Consider the following 17,106-nt stretch of genomic DNA (forward strand, 5'->3'; position numbering starts at 1 on the left):
CTAAGCTAAAGAATTATACCCTCATTTATGTGCTCAGATCAAACTTGAGTCATCATTATTGATCTTAGTACAGCTATTCTGCCTTTTGAGACAAGGACTGAAAGAGAGTTTACCCTGCATTTTATCTCTTCAGGGAATAAGATTCAGTGGTCAATAGGACTGTTATGATATACATAACTCTAAAAATAACATTTGCATTGATATACAATGATTCTCAACTTGTTTGACCATGGGACCCACATTTTCCCATGGTCATCAAGCTGCGACCCACTTTATGACATAACTTTATGATATATATATATATATATATTTATATATATATATATATAATTAAAAAATATATATCAGACCCTCATGCAAATCCTTCCCAGCAAACACACGAAGTACCAGTTATGTGATTTATTGGTACTATACTTTTATTTTGCACGCTGCATGCTCTTAGTTTTTTTTACGCTTTAGTGAAATTATATGCAGCGTACGCCACCGCACTTAAGTGTGCAATTGAAGAATTGAAAATATTTCTTGCTGAACCTAATTTTTGTAATGCCTGATGCTTTACACAACAATGACTTTTGTGAGTAATGTCTCCAAATTTGATGTGCATTTAATTTGATTAATTAATCACCACATCATGTAATTAATTAGATTAAAAAATTTTAATCGCTTACCAGCCCTAATATATATATATATATATATATACATATATATATATATATATGTGTGTGTGTGTGTGTGTGTGTGTGTGTGTGTGTGTGTGTAAATATAAAAAAACAACTTAAGGATTTTTTTTTAAGGAATCTTTTCTTAAGCTGCAATGTCAGAGGCACTCTATCTCTCTATGTCCTATCAGTGTGAGAGATCATGGATTTTAGACAGGAGACGTGATGTGTTTTGCTGGCTTACTTTAATGTTATGTTCAAGCAAGCCATCAGACCCAGTGCGATTTGACATCTTAGATTAGATCTTTAAAGTCCTTTAATATATCACATTAATGATGTCCAGCGCTGACTGTCCCGACTCACAATGAGTAAACTGACATTATATAACATTTATCCTAAATACAGTTAACTACATATATTTCTCAACAAGCTGGGCTAATCACATTTGAAAAATATGGGCTCCTCTTATAGATATGTTGAAAAGGAGAATGTGACCACAAGGAATGTGTTCAGGCTAATTGGGGTCTGTTTGGTATGCTCATTTAATCACAAATGTAAATCAAAAGTATCTCGTTAAGCTAAAGTATCCTGTCTCTATGGGTTAGCTATGGAAACAGAGAATCTGGGGATTAAACAGTTTCTACAGTGCATCAGCTGGGTGTTAGTTTCATCAATCAAGGGACCAGAGCACAGTATTCAGTGCATACCCAAGCACAGTAGACTGAATCACTTACTCATAGCCATTAACTCCCTGAGTAACAAGCAGAACCAGCAGACTGGAGCACACCAATATGTTCACTCCCAAAGCCTTTATATGCGAAGAAAAGATAGCACCGAATATATGCACCAGCAGACATTTGATAAAAAAACTTTGATAAAAAAGGCTCATATCACACAGAAGCTACCTTGCTGATGTCTTTTCACTCGCATTTTACCTTCATTATATTTTAAGCAAAGCATAAAATCATCCAGTGTAGCCCACTGAAATGAAAATCTAGAGTCAAAAACTGTAATGTGAAACCGTAAATATTGCCAGCTGTGCTGATGTCTCAGTTTCATTCATGTGTGTACTATTTCAAACATGCCTTGCTCATGACAGTAATGAACAGACGTGAGAGTATGTGTCTGTACTGCTGTGGGTGACATAAAATGGGTTTCCTTCAGAAGCAGTACCGTGACGGCACCATGTGGGTATCTCTGAGGATCCTGTGTGCGTGTGACAAGCTGACGTCATTTATCAATGTGTTGACATTTTAGTTTTAATGGAGCCATAAGGTAGAGAATATATACTTGGTTATTTTTAGTTACAGAAATCTAGTCAGTTTAGGAATTAAAAGTGGCCCAATATATGAAATCAAACTGTTTGGAAAACAAATGACAACAACCTATGTTCTGCCATGACTACATGTGCTGAACCACCAGTTTTTGTACCTACAGTAGTTTTTATGAAATGGACTGACTTTCATACCTAAATATTCCTCTTTACACATCTTGTCCACTGAGTCTCACATGAATACAATCCTTCTGCAAAGAGCCGAAGGCCATGTATTCTGCTAAGGCCAAGGCCCAGTCCACCGTGTGTTTCACAACCATATCCGCTCTGCCTCGAAGGATACGTGAAAAATCTGAAATAACACAGATGCAGAACATATAGAAAATCACAAACTTGTATATTTTGTTGTTCGACAATTTGAAAAGAAATGCAATTTATTTATTTTTAAAGTGTAGTTGGGTCAAGACAGATTTTGATGTTGGCTTGACAAAGCCCTGTTTGATATATAACCAAGATAGTAGAAGTTTTCATTAGAAGACTATGGGAAACGGGGAAAAAAAGCATAAAAGTATAAAAGGTTTATCAAACCAACATCAATAATGTTACTGTTTTTTTATTTAGACAGAAAAAAAAAAATTACATTTATAAAGTTAATTGAGATATTCAGTAGGAAAATGCTATACTTTTTACTTTATTTCAAATACTAGACATATTCATTTTAATTTCTTTATTCTTTGGCTTTATGGAAAACAAATATTATTTATCTGGGACTAATCAAAAAATAAGAGTGTTTCTTGGAAAACCATAAATATGCTTGATTTTTTTTCTTCTTCTTTACTGTATATCATATTAGGTATCATTATCATATTATTTTTAAATCTAAAAGTTACCATATGTAATATGTCTATTCCATATGTGTTAATATGCATTATACAGTTCATGCTTATAGGAATCAAGCCCCAGAGAACCTGGATTTTTATACGCAGTATACCATTTGAATAAAGCACTGGCCTGGGTCAGAGAAATACGTTTGCCGGTGGGTTGATTTGATGCTTTGAGGTAGTTGTGCTTAGAGGCAGGCAATAAACAGAGTTTAGCTGGAGGGCTATGGTGGTTAGGGTGATTTAGCAGAATTTAAGGCAGCCAAATTGGAGTCGGTTCTTTAAGTGCAATGGCCCAAGAGTACAACTCAATCAATCCACTACAGGTCCCCTGCGTCCACTGCTCAGTGAAAGAAAATCATGACCTGTGATGTCAAAAATGAAACATTCCTATATCAAAAGTCTAAGGATCATCTATCAGGGCTTTGCTGATGTTCCACACCATTACCACCATCATCCTGCAATGCTTTGGTGTCAGTTTCCAGTGTTTTGTCTCTAGTGCTTAAAGCTTAACAGTACATAAGATCTAGTTGATGAACGGACTGCTGGGAACAGCCTCTGGGACTCCACAGCAATAACTAATGTGATAGTTCAAGTAAAAATGAAAATTCTGTTAACATTTCATGTTAACAGGCACAATGATACAATTGTGATAGTTCAGGGATTAAGCTTCTCCAGTTTTTGAACCAGCAAGCTTTCAGTTACCAAGACTAGATTTTTTTTGCCCACATGGGCTACAACATCCCAAGTTTAGGAATACTTGTATAATTTGGGATATATATTGTAGTTTCAACACTGACACAAAGAGATAAATCTGAATTTATTGCTTAAATACCCAAAACTCACCACTATGAATGGCAAAATCCTTTAGAGGGATTGAACTGGCTACCTCCCCAATGTGCATGAGCACCTCTTCGTTTAGTTCAGTTGGAGGGCAGCTCATGCTCTTTGGTTCTCCATCTGGTTTGAGGAAATCTTAAACACAGAGCACATATCACCACCAATAGGATCTAAACCAGTAATGCTCTAAACCATTGGGCATAAGGAAACTTTAAAGGGAGTCTAAAAAAGACTTAAAATTATTTAAAATAAGACAAGCATTAAAATGTGATCTCTAAACCTGGATATGTCTTACTGTATAAATTCATCTCAAAATGCCATGGGAATTTTATAAAGAATATATATATTTTTTTTTTTAAATATAAAAAATATTTTACTAAACAGAAATTGTGTGTAAAAGATTTGTACTTGATCTTTATCCAATAAATCACTAATCGCACTGAAAATGTAAAGATTTTTTTTTAAATCATAACCATTTTTGTGACTTTTTTTATTTACAGTAACTAGGAGTGCCCATACATAAAAAATCTAATTAGAAGTTAAGGTTTTGAAAACAAAACTAGGACTAGGGGACCTTCAAATATTGTTATGGATGAGAACAAAATAAGAACAAAACTTCAACTGAAATAAGCTGAATAATGACAATATTATTTCCTGCAATAAAGCTGACTCGACTTGGTTCAAAATTCATGATTTTTGCAACATTGACAACTGTTACTACTTGAGCTGAATTACCACCCTTCTGTCTTCAGCACAGTTATATAAAAATAAAGGTGACACGATAAAGGTGACAATGGGAGAATTTGGAGTCAAAAAGTTCAAGAAAAGCTGATCTTATATTTTCACTGAAACACCTAGCATCTCTAAAGTCTTCAGTATGTACCTGGTAACACGGAGAGTTGAGCCAGTGGCGGATGTGTAGGATCTTCTCTTCTTTTGAGCTGGTATATGCCTCCTCACAGAACTTGTCATATTTAGCAACCTCCTCCTGAAAACAATTCACAGTGCTAGCCCGCCATCCACTATATTAATCAAAAACCCAGACACGTGACACATTTGTGATGAATTATGAATTAATGATTCATGGCACCTGTGCTACAGCGTAGAGAAAACAGCAAGATTCCAGTCACAATTTATTCTATAAGTGAAGTCCCCTGAGCTATGTCAGCGAGTGAAGAGTGACAGGGATGCAGTTGTAAATAAAACGAGCCTTCGCTGGGTGAGACAAGGTGACAGCTATCCACACTGGAGGGATGGTTTGGTCCTACGATTGTGGTTTTTACGGTGACACAGATCTGAGGGTGGTTGGGAGGGGAGGGGAGGGGTGGCTAGCTCTGAGCCTGGGTCAGCAGGTGAAGTATGGAACATGTCAGAACGAAAAGACACTGGCTGAGCATCTTAACACAGCCTACATCAATTGTTAGGAAACAATATACAAATGGCACAGGAAACCCATCACTCCCTAACAGGACAGGAAACAACAGCTGTGGAAAAGATGCTTCAGATGAGTTAAAAAGGTCAATTATGATGACCTGTGGGAGGAACAACAGCAGGTGGACATTTTCACATTACATAATGACACAGTAATGAGATTTTCATAGAGTGAGACACAAACCTCAAACTCTTGCAGTGTTACAACTCCCTCAGAGATAAGCTTTTTCAGCACATGTTCCTGTTTGTGGATCTGCTTGTACTTGAGGGGTTAAATAAACATGAGCTTTTTCATCTCATTATGTCCAAACCACTGATAGCAAACCTATAAAATATACCAACAACGTCACTATATGTGTATTAATACCCAAACTAGTATAATTAATCAACCAAACAATTTATTTTGGATGATAAACATTATTGCCTAGAGGGACTTGAACCCACAGGTTCAAGTCTCAATGCTGACAGGAGTTGTAGGTCGGGGGAGTGAATGAACAGTGCTCTCTTCCACCCTCAATACAAATGGATGGTAGATGGAAGTATTCAAATAAATGAAAATAAGTTGTGATGGTGTGCCACTCAGGATCATGTGATCATAAATGCAAAACCTAAATTACACTCTTGAAGTGATCAACACATAGAACAAGGCTATACTGTACCTAAAAGCATTCACGAATGATTAAATATACATGCCCAATTTAACTAGGTCTATCTTAACAGTAAAGATTTAAAAATCTACTGTATTAAACTATAAGAGAATTTAAGAGTTCACATCACAGCAATATCTATCATTTTCAATAGCAGAATAACATCTGGAAACTGGAATCAAATTCAGAGCTATTTTTCCTAGCTGATAAATGATAATTACATTGACAGGCAATACATTTGAAAGTGAGCACTTAGAATAAAAGGTATGTTATAAGTGTAACATAGTTTGTTATTGGTGGGAATAGGCCTTTAATAGTGAGGACACTACAGTAAGCATTTTTTCATGGTTACATTATTATACCAGGTGGCGATAAGAGAATCATCAACCCCCCCAAAAAAAACTAAACAAAATAAAACAAAACACACTCAACAAATTCATTCAGAACCACTGATACATTAACAAACAAAACATCTGTACTATATATATTGTTCAGGGATGCACAACCATTGATCATGTTTTAGCTTTGCTTTGAAACAATTCAACTGCAAAAGTATAAATTTATTGAGTAACCTGGAATATTTTCTAAAATATAAGTGATTGCTGAAATCACAAAAACATAGGCAAAGATTTTAAATATCTGTCCATAGAGTCCCTGCAGTACCTTCACAGACCACTGGTTGACATATAAGTGTTGTGATACTTGAACCAGGTTAATGGATCTTTAGTTGTGTAATCGATCAGTTCTTACCAGTAAGTGATTAATTGTAACATTCAGTGATATTTTCATTGATAAGTAGGATGTGTCTTCACAGTATTTACCAGGTCTATCACCACATCCTTGTTGAAAGTGTTTCTCCATTCTGCAGCAGCCTTACAAACATACATCACAGTCTCTGGGTCATCAGCATTGACATGGAAGATGGGTGCATTGACTACGTGAGTCGCATCCGTTGGGTAGGGAGAGGAATATGTCATTCGGGGATCTGTGGTGAATTCAGTCTGGCAACATCAGATAACACTCATCAATCTACAACATAATAAAAGGACAAATGTTTTAACAAGGCAGATTTTTTTTATAGGAAAATCTTTTGTTTGATGGTAACCTGATTATTGACCACAACGTGGATGGTAAAGTTAGTGGTATATGAAGTCAGTTCACTGAGATGGAAGGTTTCATAGACAACTCCCTGACCAAAAAATTTTTCCTTTTTATCCGTTCATGGTACATCCCAAAGTGATATTTCACATCTCCTGAACCCTGAAGAAAATTAAAGTGTGAAATGTACATCAGAAGTGCAATAACAGAATGAAAATAAAAGGAAAATAATCTTGAAATTGTATTACCTCATCTGCAGCCTCAAGTTTGGGATCGAACTAACAGAATATCTGATACAAGTCTTTGTGAACTAAATTGGCCAGGACGTTCAGTCGGCCTCTGTGTGAATCAGACGTTGTGTCATTATTGCTGGAGGGTATTCATAAGAGCAGAGTCAGATTGAAGTGAGCAGCTTTTAGGGGTACCTGTGAGACATTCCCATAATTACACTCTCTATACCAGCTTCACTGGATGATCATTTTCAGGGCAGGGATGAGAACCTCACAGTCTTCCAAACCAAAGCGTTTCTCTGAAGACCATTTGCGAGCAAGAAAGTCCTCAAGCATACGGTAGAACCTGAATCAAGTAAACAAAATTCATTGTCAGTTTTACTTTGCTTAATTAAAAAGAAGAAATAAAATGCAGTTCTGATTCCAATATTAAAATAGATATAAAAATGGAAAAATAATTCTCTATTGCAAAGACAAGGCAAGAACACAGATCCAGTACTTTATTTTAAAGATATGCATTGTGTTGAGCGAATCAGTCTGGCCAGCAAAGTCCCCTACTCTTTCAGAAAATGCCATGATTCCTGGAGTTTCAAACTTCTGTTGAATCCATTGGCACTGCTTCATATTGTTAATGAACATCCACTCCAGTATGATGTCTGGAACCTTCCAAGTAAATTCTATTCACCCTTTCATTCATCCATTAACACATTCCTTTTTGAAGTATAATTAAACATTATAAGCAATGAGCTTGTCATATGTCATATCTGAATCAATCAAAGCACAAAACCAGCTAATGAGAAATTAGGAGAGAGAGTTTCTACTCAAATACTGGGTGATGTCACAATCCAGCTTCTACCCAACTCAAGTCTGTGTATGATTACTCTCAGTGGGAGTGCGCTTTAATTTCCCCCAATAAATGTGGTTAGTGGCAACTTAAATGATTTATCCATCAGATTCTTCCAAGCTGTACAACCCTAAAGATTCAAGAGGAGAAGCATATTAAAGCACGGCTGCTTCACGACCAATTTTAAGATGATGAGATGATCTCTGCACAAAAGTGATTTTAAATTAATGTGGCACATTTTTAGATTTTGACACATTTCCAACCATTAAGCCACAGCCTGGAGCCCTGATATGTAAATCCTAACAAATATCATTACCAATTTCATGGTTAGTTACACCCCCAAACGGTGAAAGAAAGTGACGTGACATTCAGCATTCACACATTCACATTCACACACACTGGTGACCCATACTCAGAATTCGTGCTAAATGCACACACACAGAGCAGTGAACACACACACACTGTGAACACACACCCGGAGCAGTGGGCAGCCATTTTATGCTGCGGCGCCTGGGGAGCAGTTGGGGGTTCGATGCCTTGCTCAAGGGTACCTAAGTCATGGTATTGAAGGTGGAGAGAGAACTGTTCATGCACTCCCCCCACCCACAATTCCTGCCGGCCCGGGACTCAAACTCACAACCTTTCGATTGGGAGTCCGACTCTCTAACCATTAGGTCACGACTTCCCCTTAAAACCAAGCAATCATAGTAGTTCGTAAATGCTTCCTGTAAATAACACTGGGCTCTATCAGCAAGACTGTGTCTCCTCAAGAGAGGAGCACACACAAGAGGAGACAGGTGCAAATGTAATTAAAGCCACAGTACAGATAAAGTGAAATTTGTGAGCCTCTGGTCTAATACATGCTCTCATTAGCTGCGCAGAGGCTATAGGAAAAAACCTGACAAAACCTGATCTCACTGACATAATGAGAGTGTACTCAGGTAAAAGAGGTATGTTTTGAGAGGTCTTCACCGGCTATTACTCTCTCCTTTTCAATCTGTTGTAAGAGTACGTCCTACATCCTTCCACTCTGGCGACACTAAAGGCAATAGGACCCGACAGGAGCAAAGGGGAAGATTTATGGGCCTTTATCTCAGATAACATTAACCTGTGCTTGCAACTGAGTCTGGGGCATACCTCTCCCTTCCAGTTCCTGTCACAGATGGGGAATCTGTAATGGCCGATTGAGAAATTGTTTGCTGACCACTTACACAGCTATAGAACCTAAAAGCAGACACACACTGTACGTGCTCTCTCTCCCCCTTTTCCATTAATCGAGCACTATGAGTCACCAAATAACCAAAACGTAAGCTCTGGTACAAGCAGTGTTACTAAACTTCATTACAATAATCTTGATCCTCATATAATATGAAGTGCTTTTAGCTCTGATTATGAAATTAGGGAAGCAACTTCCAATGGTCTTCGGAAGCCCTGAGCTAAAATGAAAAGACCGATCTAAAAGATTACACACAGGAACATCTTAGAAATAGCATGCATTGGGTTTTATGCGCAAAGAATTCACAATTTGTAATTTGATGAATGGCCTAATAACTGTAAATCCACACTTTACAATAAAAGTGTTTTTTTGTTTTTTTGGCTCCAACAATCTAATTTTCCTTTCATAATTAAAAAGGAGATGTATGCAGTGGATGGGTGCAGCTATGTTGCTACAGTGACGTATAAACACAGTGGCTGGGGTTGGCAAGGTCAGTCGCCAATTACATTAGACACAGCTCCGGTAGCTTGCGCTGGCTTGTAATGCAAGACAAAACTGTAACGCTGACATTAGGCAAAATAAACCACAGAAATAAAGATTTTTATAAAACATTTTTGTTGTATATTTTTGGAAGCCTGAAATCTGTGACTCAATGACATTAGAGTGTCCTTGACGAAGGAAAGAATAATAATAATCATTATCATAATCTGTTTTAAAACATTCTTAGAAATATATTGTTTGTATTCATATAGGTTTCATTTGATTTTGAAAAATATATATATAATATAATAATTCTATTTAAATGTAAAAAATTCAATGTAAAATATTTGATTACAAATAACATGAGTTTTTAAGGTCAGTTTATTAAATATAATAAATATCAAGAGTCACACCATGACATAATTGTTCAACCTGAATTAATATTTACTTAAAGCCATATACAACATTTCAAGAAAATGAATGATCTTGTCACATGTATGCAATTAAAAAAAATTGTTTCCTGTATGTTTCTCCATGTTGGTTAAAATACATGCCTTTCCCCCATTTTTTCTGAATATCAATAAGCAACAGAGCAGTTTTGTAAAATTTTGTAAACATTTTACAAAATTCAATTCAAGTTTATTTGTATAGCACTTTTCATGTTACAAATCATTGCAAATCAACTTTACAGAAAGATTCTGAAATATATATATATATATATATATATATATATATATATATATATATATATATATATATATATATATATATATATATATATATATATATATATATGTATGTATATATTTTTTCTTTTTTTTTTCTTCTAAGATTTAATAATAAAAGATTATCAATGTTCTTCATGAATTTGTCTTTTCAACAATTTAATTTCTTTCCCCCCAACCCCTTTATTTCATTATCTGGACAGGTCTGAACTTTATTAAATACATTGTAATACAGGAATGCTTATCATAGAAGATGATAATGTCAATGTATGTATGATTTGCATTCTTAATGACTAGACAAAATATGACATAAAAATGTATTTAGCAGTGTATTACTCTGCTGCTGCATTACTGAATGGTGCTGAGGGTGAGGCTAACAGACAATAATAACAAAAACACTTGTTTTGAGCCCCAAGCATGGAAACTAATCAGAATTTACTCTATGTTTTCAGAACAAAGATCCTTCATAAAGTAGGACACTGAAAGGAAGTGAATATGTATAAGAACCATGAAGTTAAATATGCAATATGCTAAATGGATATCTCACCAAGCTTGTCAGTTGACGTGATTAAATCTAAGGGAATGAAGGAATACAGATTGGCAGCGAGGATGCCAAGTGGGTCCAGCCTGGCCACATGGTGACCACATACCTAAAGTGAGCAAAATGCACGTTACTTGCCATCTCCATAACCAAAGAAAAACAAGAACCAAAAGCAAGAGATGCAAGGAAGTGCATATCCTCAACTAGGGGATCTCTGACACAAATGTGAATCAGTGACACATGACTAACAAATCTCACAAGGATTCACAATAAGTTTAACATACAACCCTAACAGGAGATGGAAGAAAAATGCTGGCTTCGCCAAAAGACAGAATTTAATAAATCCCTACGATACTTCGCTAATTAATTAGAGGAAGCAGGGAAAATGTTACCACCTGTTTTGATTCAAGCATTCTCTTTGATATTTTCATTTTCAAAAGGGAAAAAGGTAGTCTAATTGGGTTAGAATTAATCACGTATTTTGCATAAATACACAGGGACACTATAAAATGTATGGATGTACAGGCCTGTCTTAAATTTTTTGCAGTCCAGCACAAATGTTCGAGAATATTATTTTATCAAAATAAATGATTGTGTAACAGATTCTTTCAACTAAGACAAAAAAAAAAACCTCCTCACTTACCTGATAGGCTCTGATAAGAGTGTGAACTGCCTAATGATCCTCCACCACCTTCTCTGACATGGCAGGTGTCTGAAATGCCTCGCCCCGGAGCAGTGAAGACAGATGCTTCTCTCTAGTCTCCTCTGAACTGCTGGCTTGGGCGTTGCGAAAATATGCATCCCAAGACTGTGGCAAATATAACAAGAGCATATTTCAAAGGTCAAATTTTGTTATTTGTTAGTTTAAAACAAAAAGCTTCCTGGTCATCTGTTGTTAAAAACATTTTTTACTATCTCTCTATAATGTTATTTCAATTCCATATGTCTGCGGAACTCAAAAGGAGATATTTATACAAACTAAAACCATAAAAATAAAAAAAAAACAATTTTTGTTAATTAAAATAAAGTAAACTTTAACTGGAAAAAAAATATGTATGTGTATATATATATATATATATATATATATATATATATATATATATATATATATATATATATACACACACACCACACACACACACACACATATTTTATAAATTTTTATTATAATATAAACCAAAACTATTAACTCACCAAATTTATCCTGAACATGGACACTGTAAAACGCTTGGCTCTTCCACTTCCTACTATGCTTTTTAATGAACTTTTCAATTTAATAAAGGTTAAACAATAATTAGCAAACAAGAAATAAACACCGGCAACCATTGTGTTTAAAATTCAATTCAATATTTATAAAAACGACTTCAAATTAAGTTGTGTCAGGGCTTAATGAAAACATTGACATTTTCAGTAACCTCTGATTCTTAATCACATTAGACAATTATGCTTTCCTAATTTTCTGAGGCATTGTGCAGAATTTGCTTGACCATGTGGTTTCAGTCATCTAGATTGATGGTCTTTATTGGTGGATTTTACAGTCTGAGCTAATTGCCTTCCCTCCCCCTCAGTACCTCAAAACTTGTTTCATCATTCTTAGTGGCCAACAACCAGTAAAATACAGCATTGTCATCATTCATCACTGTGCTGCTATCATGGTCGTTTCACAAGTAAAACAGCCAGGATAAAAATACAGCATTAAGAGAATGTCAACTGCATGACATTCAGGATCAAAGCATCATGTGTGACCTTTTTATGTGTGGAAAGTTATACTAGCAATTCTGACTCTTCAACAGAGATATTAATGTTAGTGTTAGTCAGCATAATTGCACTATATAGAGCAGCACTCTTGCAACACCACAAAAGGTGTTGTGTAACAGCAGAATAGTACAAAGTTCATATTGTGGTGCTGTTATACATGTCATAATAATAAAACATTTACCCCTCTCTGTTCTTGATCAGTGCTATAATGGAAACTCCAAATTGGAGGACTGTCAGAGCAAAAAGTGTCTTGTAACCAAGCACAAGTAAGGTCATGCAATTATAAGTGAAAATGCCATTTTGGTGCTCTCTGACATCATCTCTTGAAACAGACGGAGCTGAACAATCATTAAAAAAAAAAAAAAAGGAAATATAATTTGGTACTTCCACACCCACAATTTCATTCTTCATGAAACAAATGTTGACAAGAAAGTAAAGCCTCATAACTAGTTTCATTGACATTTAAATTTCTGTTAAAGTCTGGCCCTTTATTGACCCCAGTATTTGAGAAACAAGGGGATACTGCATCTGTTCATCATAAAACAATAGTGTGCTTATAAGGCTCCATCTTTTGGTTGCCAAGTTGCACTTGTGCTTTGGGTTGAACTGATGAAATCCTTCAAAAGCATTCGAGTTGATTTGGGAACAGTCATAACAAAAGGTGATCAAAAGAGGTCAGTTGGGTCAAACTAGAACTACAGTTTAAGGCTCCCATTAAACCAAGCCACAATCTAGGTCTATTGTGAGTGTTTAAGTGTTTACATGACATTTCAAAAGAAAAGAAAATGTTTAGTTCAACTGAAATGTGACTTAAAAATAAATGTAAAAGAAACATCAGAAAGATACATCTTAAAACTTACAATAATGTAGTATGGCAAAAAATGTAAGGATCATTTTTCATTATGATGACTTGAATAGATGACATTGACGAATATGTAATTTAATATATTTCATAAATCATAAGCACTGTACTAGCGCTAAACTGATCTATGTGTGTACTTGAGTGAAAGCATTAGCATGTTTAAGTCATAAACTTGTATATTGTCAGCATCAAGAGTTAAATACTGGAAAAGAAGCTGCCCTATTACATTTGCAGAATAAGAAAGAAAGAAGAAAGTTTTTAAATACAGTGCATCTACAGCTGTTAAAAACTGAGGTTTGTATCCACGTGTTGAAAAAAACAGCTGACAAGTGTCTGAATCAACAATTTTATTTATCAAATCATAATAAAATAAAGAGCAAAACATATGAAAGTATTCACTACCTTTAAATATCAACCCCGTTTCTTGAAGGTGCCTTTAATCAAAACAATGAATGGTACGGTAAAAAACCTTGAGCATAATAAATCGCTAAAAATGCCATGCAGAGACTACATATATTTTCCCACCATCTGATTTGCAGCAATTACATTAGTGTGATTATACAAGTTGTTTTTCAACAGGTAATACATTTTTTTCATTATCAAACCTTCTCATATTTGAGAAAGAAAAAAACAAAGGAAAAGTCTTGTGCAATATATTTCATAATAAAGTGTCACAGGGGAATTTACTGTGTAGTTAGAGGTTTTCATGCATATTTTGTTAATTATCTCTACACACTTTATTGTAAATCAGTAAATAAGTTAGTTCCTGGAAAAAAAAGAAAAAGACTAAACCTTGGTCACCCAAGTGGATCATTTAATGCCACAAGATCATGCAGTAAGCTTGATCCCAGGGAAGCTTGTCTGACATTACAGGAAAAACTATCCCGGGATTAAACCTAGATTATGTTCACCAGAAATAAGGATTTACAGTCTATTGCTATACTTTCCGTCCCCTTATTCATTGTGACTTGAAACTTACTCACTTGTAGAAAAGAAAAGAAGGCATAATGTGCTCTCTAGACAATCACCCAAAAAGTATTTCTAAAGGAAAAGAAAGTGCTGAGACATTTGGACAGGTTGAGTTAACTGTGGACCAGTATTAATGGCAGTGTGCAGGACAGGGGGAAGGCGCAGTGGTTAAGGTGCTGTCGCTGTCGCTGGGACTGGGCTCCAGGTCCGTATTTGTTCCAACTTTATCATAGATGTAGCCATAGAGACTGATGTTAGGCCTCTGGAGATGCTTAGACACCACAATAGAGTACTGCTTTAAGTGGCTGTAGAGAGTGCCTGAGGGACAGAGTGAGAGAGAAAGAGAAAGAGGAGAAAAAAGATTTGAGGGATGGCGAGCATCATGGCGTCAGACGAGTCTAGAGCCATTCATAAATCACATTGCACATGAGTTTACTGCCATCTCCACTTTAGTACAATAGATGGCTGACAGTGTTTTCTCAAAAAGGTTTCAATAAACGTCACAAAGGAAAAATGGACAGAAATAGTGGGGTCAGTTGAGGCAGAAACTTCACAATACCGAAGAGCACTAATGGTATCATTTAACAATGTGAAACAAATGGCTCAATACTGCAGTAATTTCAAAATTGGTGAATTTATCGGACGGTTTCTCATATTTATTTGACTTGCCAGGGTATTTAGTTTAATTATCTTTCCTTTTCTTTTCCCTTTTGTTTTCACACACATACACAACCATTCAAAAGTTTAGAGTCAGGATGATTTGTTTTAAAGAAATTAACACTTATTCTGTAAGAATACTTTAATTTGATCAAAAAATGTCAGTTAAGACTTTTACATCATTGTCAAAGTTCTTCAAGACACTAAAGAATCTGGAAAACAAAGTATCATGGTTTCTACTAAAATATAAAGCAGCAAATCAGCCTATTAGATTAATCTCTGAAGGATCATGTGACACTGAAGACTGGAGTTATGGCTGCTGAAAATTCAGCTTTACCATCAGAGGAATAAATTACATTTTAAAATTAATCAACTTTTGTTGCTTCGTAGCCTGAAATGAAGACAGACCAATAAGAACAGGACAAACATCCATTTTAAAAATGTAATCCCAGAAATCTGAAACAGATCAAAAAATAAAGCACATGTAACAAGCCCCTTACCGACAGTGACAAATTTGTCTTGAAGAAATTTGTACATGGAATGCACTTCCCTCATGAGTTCCTCATCTCCAAAAGTGAAGTAGGCCACATCTCTCCCTGCCTCAGAAGCTGCCATCAACTGCAGCAGAGCTGGAAGGACAAATGGAACACATTTTCACTGGGCCTGCTGACGCCATAAATACCATTTAGAAAGCCTTTCATGTTTACCATTCATTTCTCTTTAAAGATGCATCCCTGAACAGAAATGACATGCATATATTTATGCATGGATTCCTGTCATTAATGCATGGGAATATGGAATACAAAAGGAGAAATATTCTGTGTAGATTACCGTCCTCCCACCCCTATTAGCAAAATGAAGGGCCAATCATCCGCTGCATGTTCTATATATGACATATTGCTGATATTCTCAGAAGGTCCCGAGTAAATACTGATAGATTCCAACCCGAATGACTAAAGTTTGTGTAATACTTCACTAATGGCATAGTGTGGATTCTTTAGTTTTGCCCATGTTCCTAGCTGTATAGAAAATGACTGACACATCCCATTATTTTTAAAAAGTAAATAATCCATGTCTAACAACCCTATTAAGAGACTCAATCTTAGTCACCCGGCTTCAAATTGAGTCTAAAGAGTTTAAATATTTAAAGAGGTTGAACATAGCCCACTGATGAATGAACACTGTTCAAATAAGAGCAGCCAATTACAATGGGTAATCTGCAGTCAAACCAGCGCCAAACTAAACGGATTGGCTTCAAAAACTCAGCCTCAAGATGAATTTACTGTGTGGCAATAATAAGAAATTAACTATGTACAAACACACTGAAGGCCCATGGTTCAACAATGATGAACTATCAAGATGGAATCATCTCATGAAACCGTTTTCCATCCTTAAAAACAGAAAAACGTTCAGCTGGCACAAGCTTGCCATGAATTATGATGAGGCTGGAAAATCAGTTACACTTTAATGGAAAACATAAATGTGTGTCAGCTGATCAATACCAGCAAAGTGGAAAAAACATGTCTTGGGTCAAAAAACTACTTCTTCAAAACTTCTCTGTATTGTCTGATTACTAAAAGACAATAAAAAAAACAGAGATTATAAAAAATAAAAAAAATCTAGAGAGAAATATGCTCAGCTCACTATGTATGATTACATAAAGCATTTATCATACTCCAAATTATAATTCTGTGATGCCTACATTTATTCGTAGCATTTAAACCGCTGAATTAAGGTTTTATTTATTAGACAGTATAGCAGTATAGACATTAACTATCAGCCATTTATGAGATATCTGCCATAAAATGATAATAATTAACTGCTAGATTCTTAATAATGGTCAATTATAATAATGGTGCATGAAAATTCAGACAGTAATGTCCTATAAGAGTCCATCTTCAAAACTGTGTAGTTTCACATTCTGAGGAACAGATGATGGTTTTACTTTCCATTCCATGACCTGCATGTACCTTTGAGTTGCGTGTCACCTCCAAA

The 17,106-nt window shown here is 35.5% G+C and overlaps 1 protein-coding gene and 1 pseudogene across 1 annotated transcript; both read right to left on the reverse strand.

Annotated features, from left to right (window-relative positions):
* Positions 1 to 1,389: 1,389 nt before the first annotated feature.
* On the reverse strand, positions 1,390 to 11,858 carry LOC113077228 (2-oxoglutarate dehydrogenase-like, mitochondrial; annotated as a pseudogene).
* A 1,959-nt stretch (positions 11,859 to 13,817) lies between these two features.
* Positions 13,818 to 17,100, reverse strand: LOC113077230 (poly(ADP-ribose) glycohydrolase-like). The gene is made up of 3 exons (XM_026249675.1): positions 17,082 to 17,100; positions 15,612 to 15,740; positions 13,818 to 14,772 (listed from the first exon to the last, which is right to left on the reverse strand). The coding sequence occupies exons 2-3, from the start codon at positions 15,724 to 15,726 to the stop codon at positions 14,585 to 14,587; spliced, it is 303 nt and encodes a 100-aa protein (XP_026105460.1). The 5' UTR covers positions 15,727 to 15,740; positions 17,082 to 17,100; the 3' UTR covers positions 13,818 to 14,584.
* Between the last annotated feature and the right edge of the window lie 6 nt (positions 17,101 to 17,106).

Source organism: Carassius auratus, unplaced genomic scaffold (assembly GCF_003368295.1).
Source record: "Carassius auratus strain Wakin unplaced genomic scaffold, ASM336829v1 scaf_tig00022010, whole genome shotgun sequence".
Taxonomy (NCBI): Eukaryota; Metazoa; Chordata; class Actinopteri; order Cypriniformes; family Cyprinidae; genus Carassius; species Carassius auratus.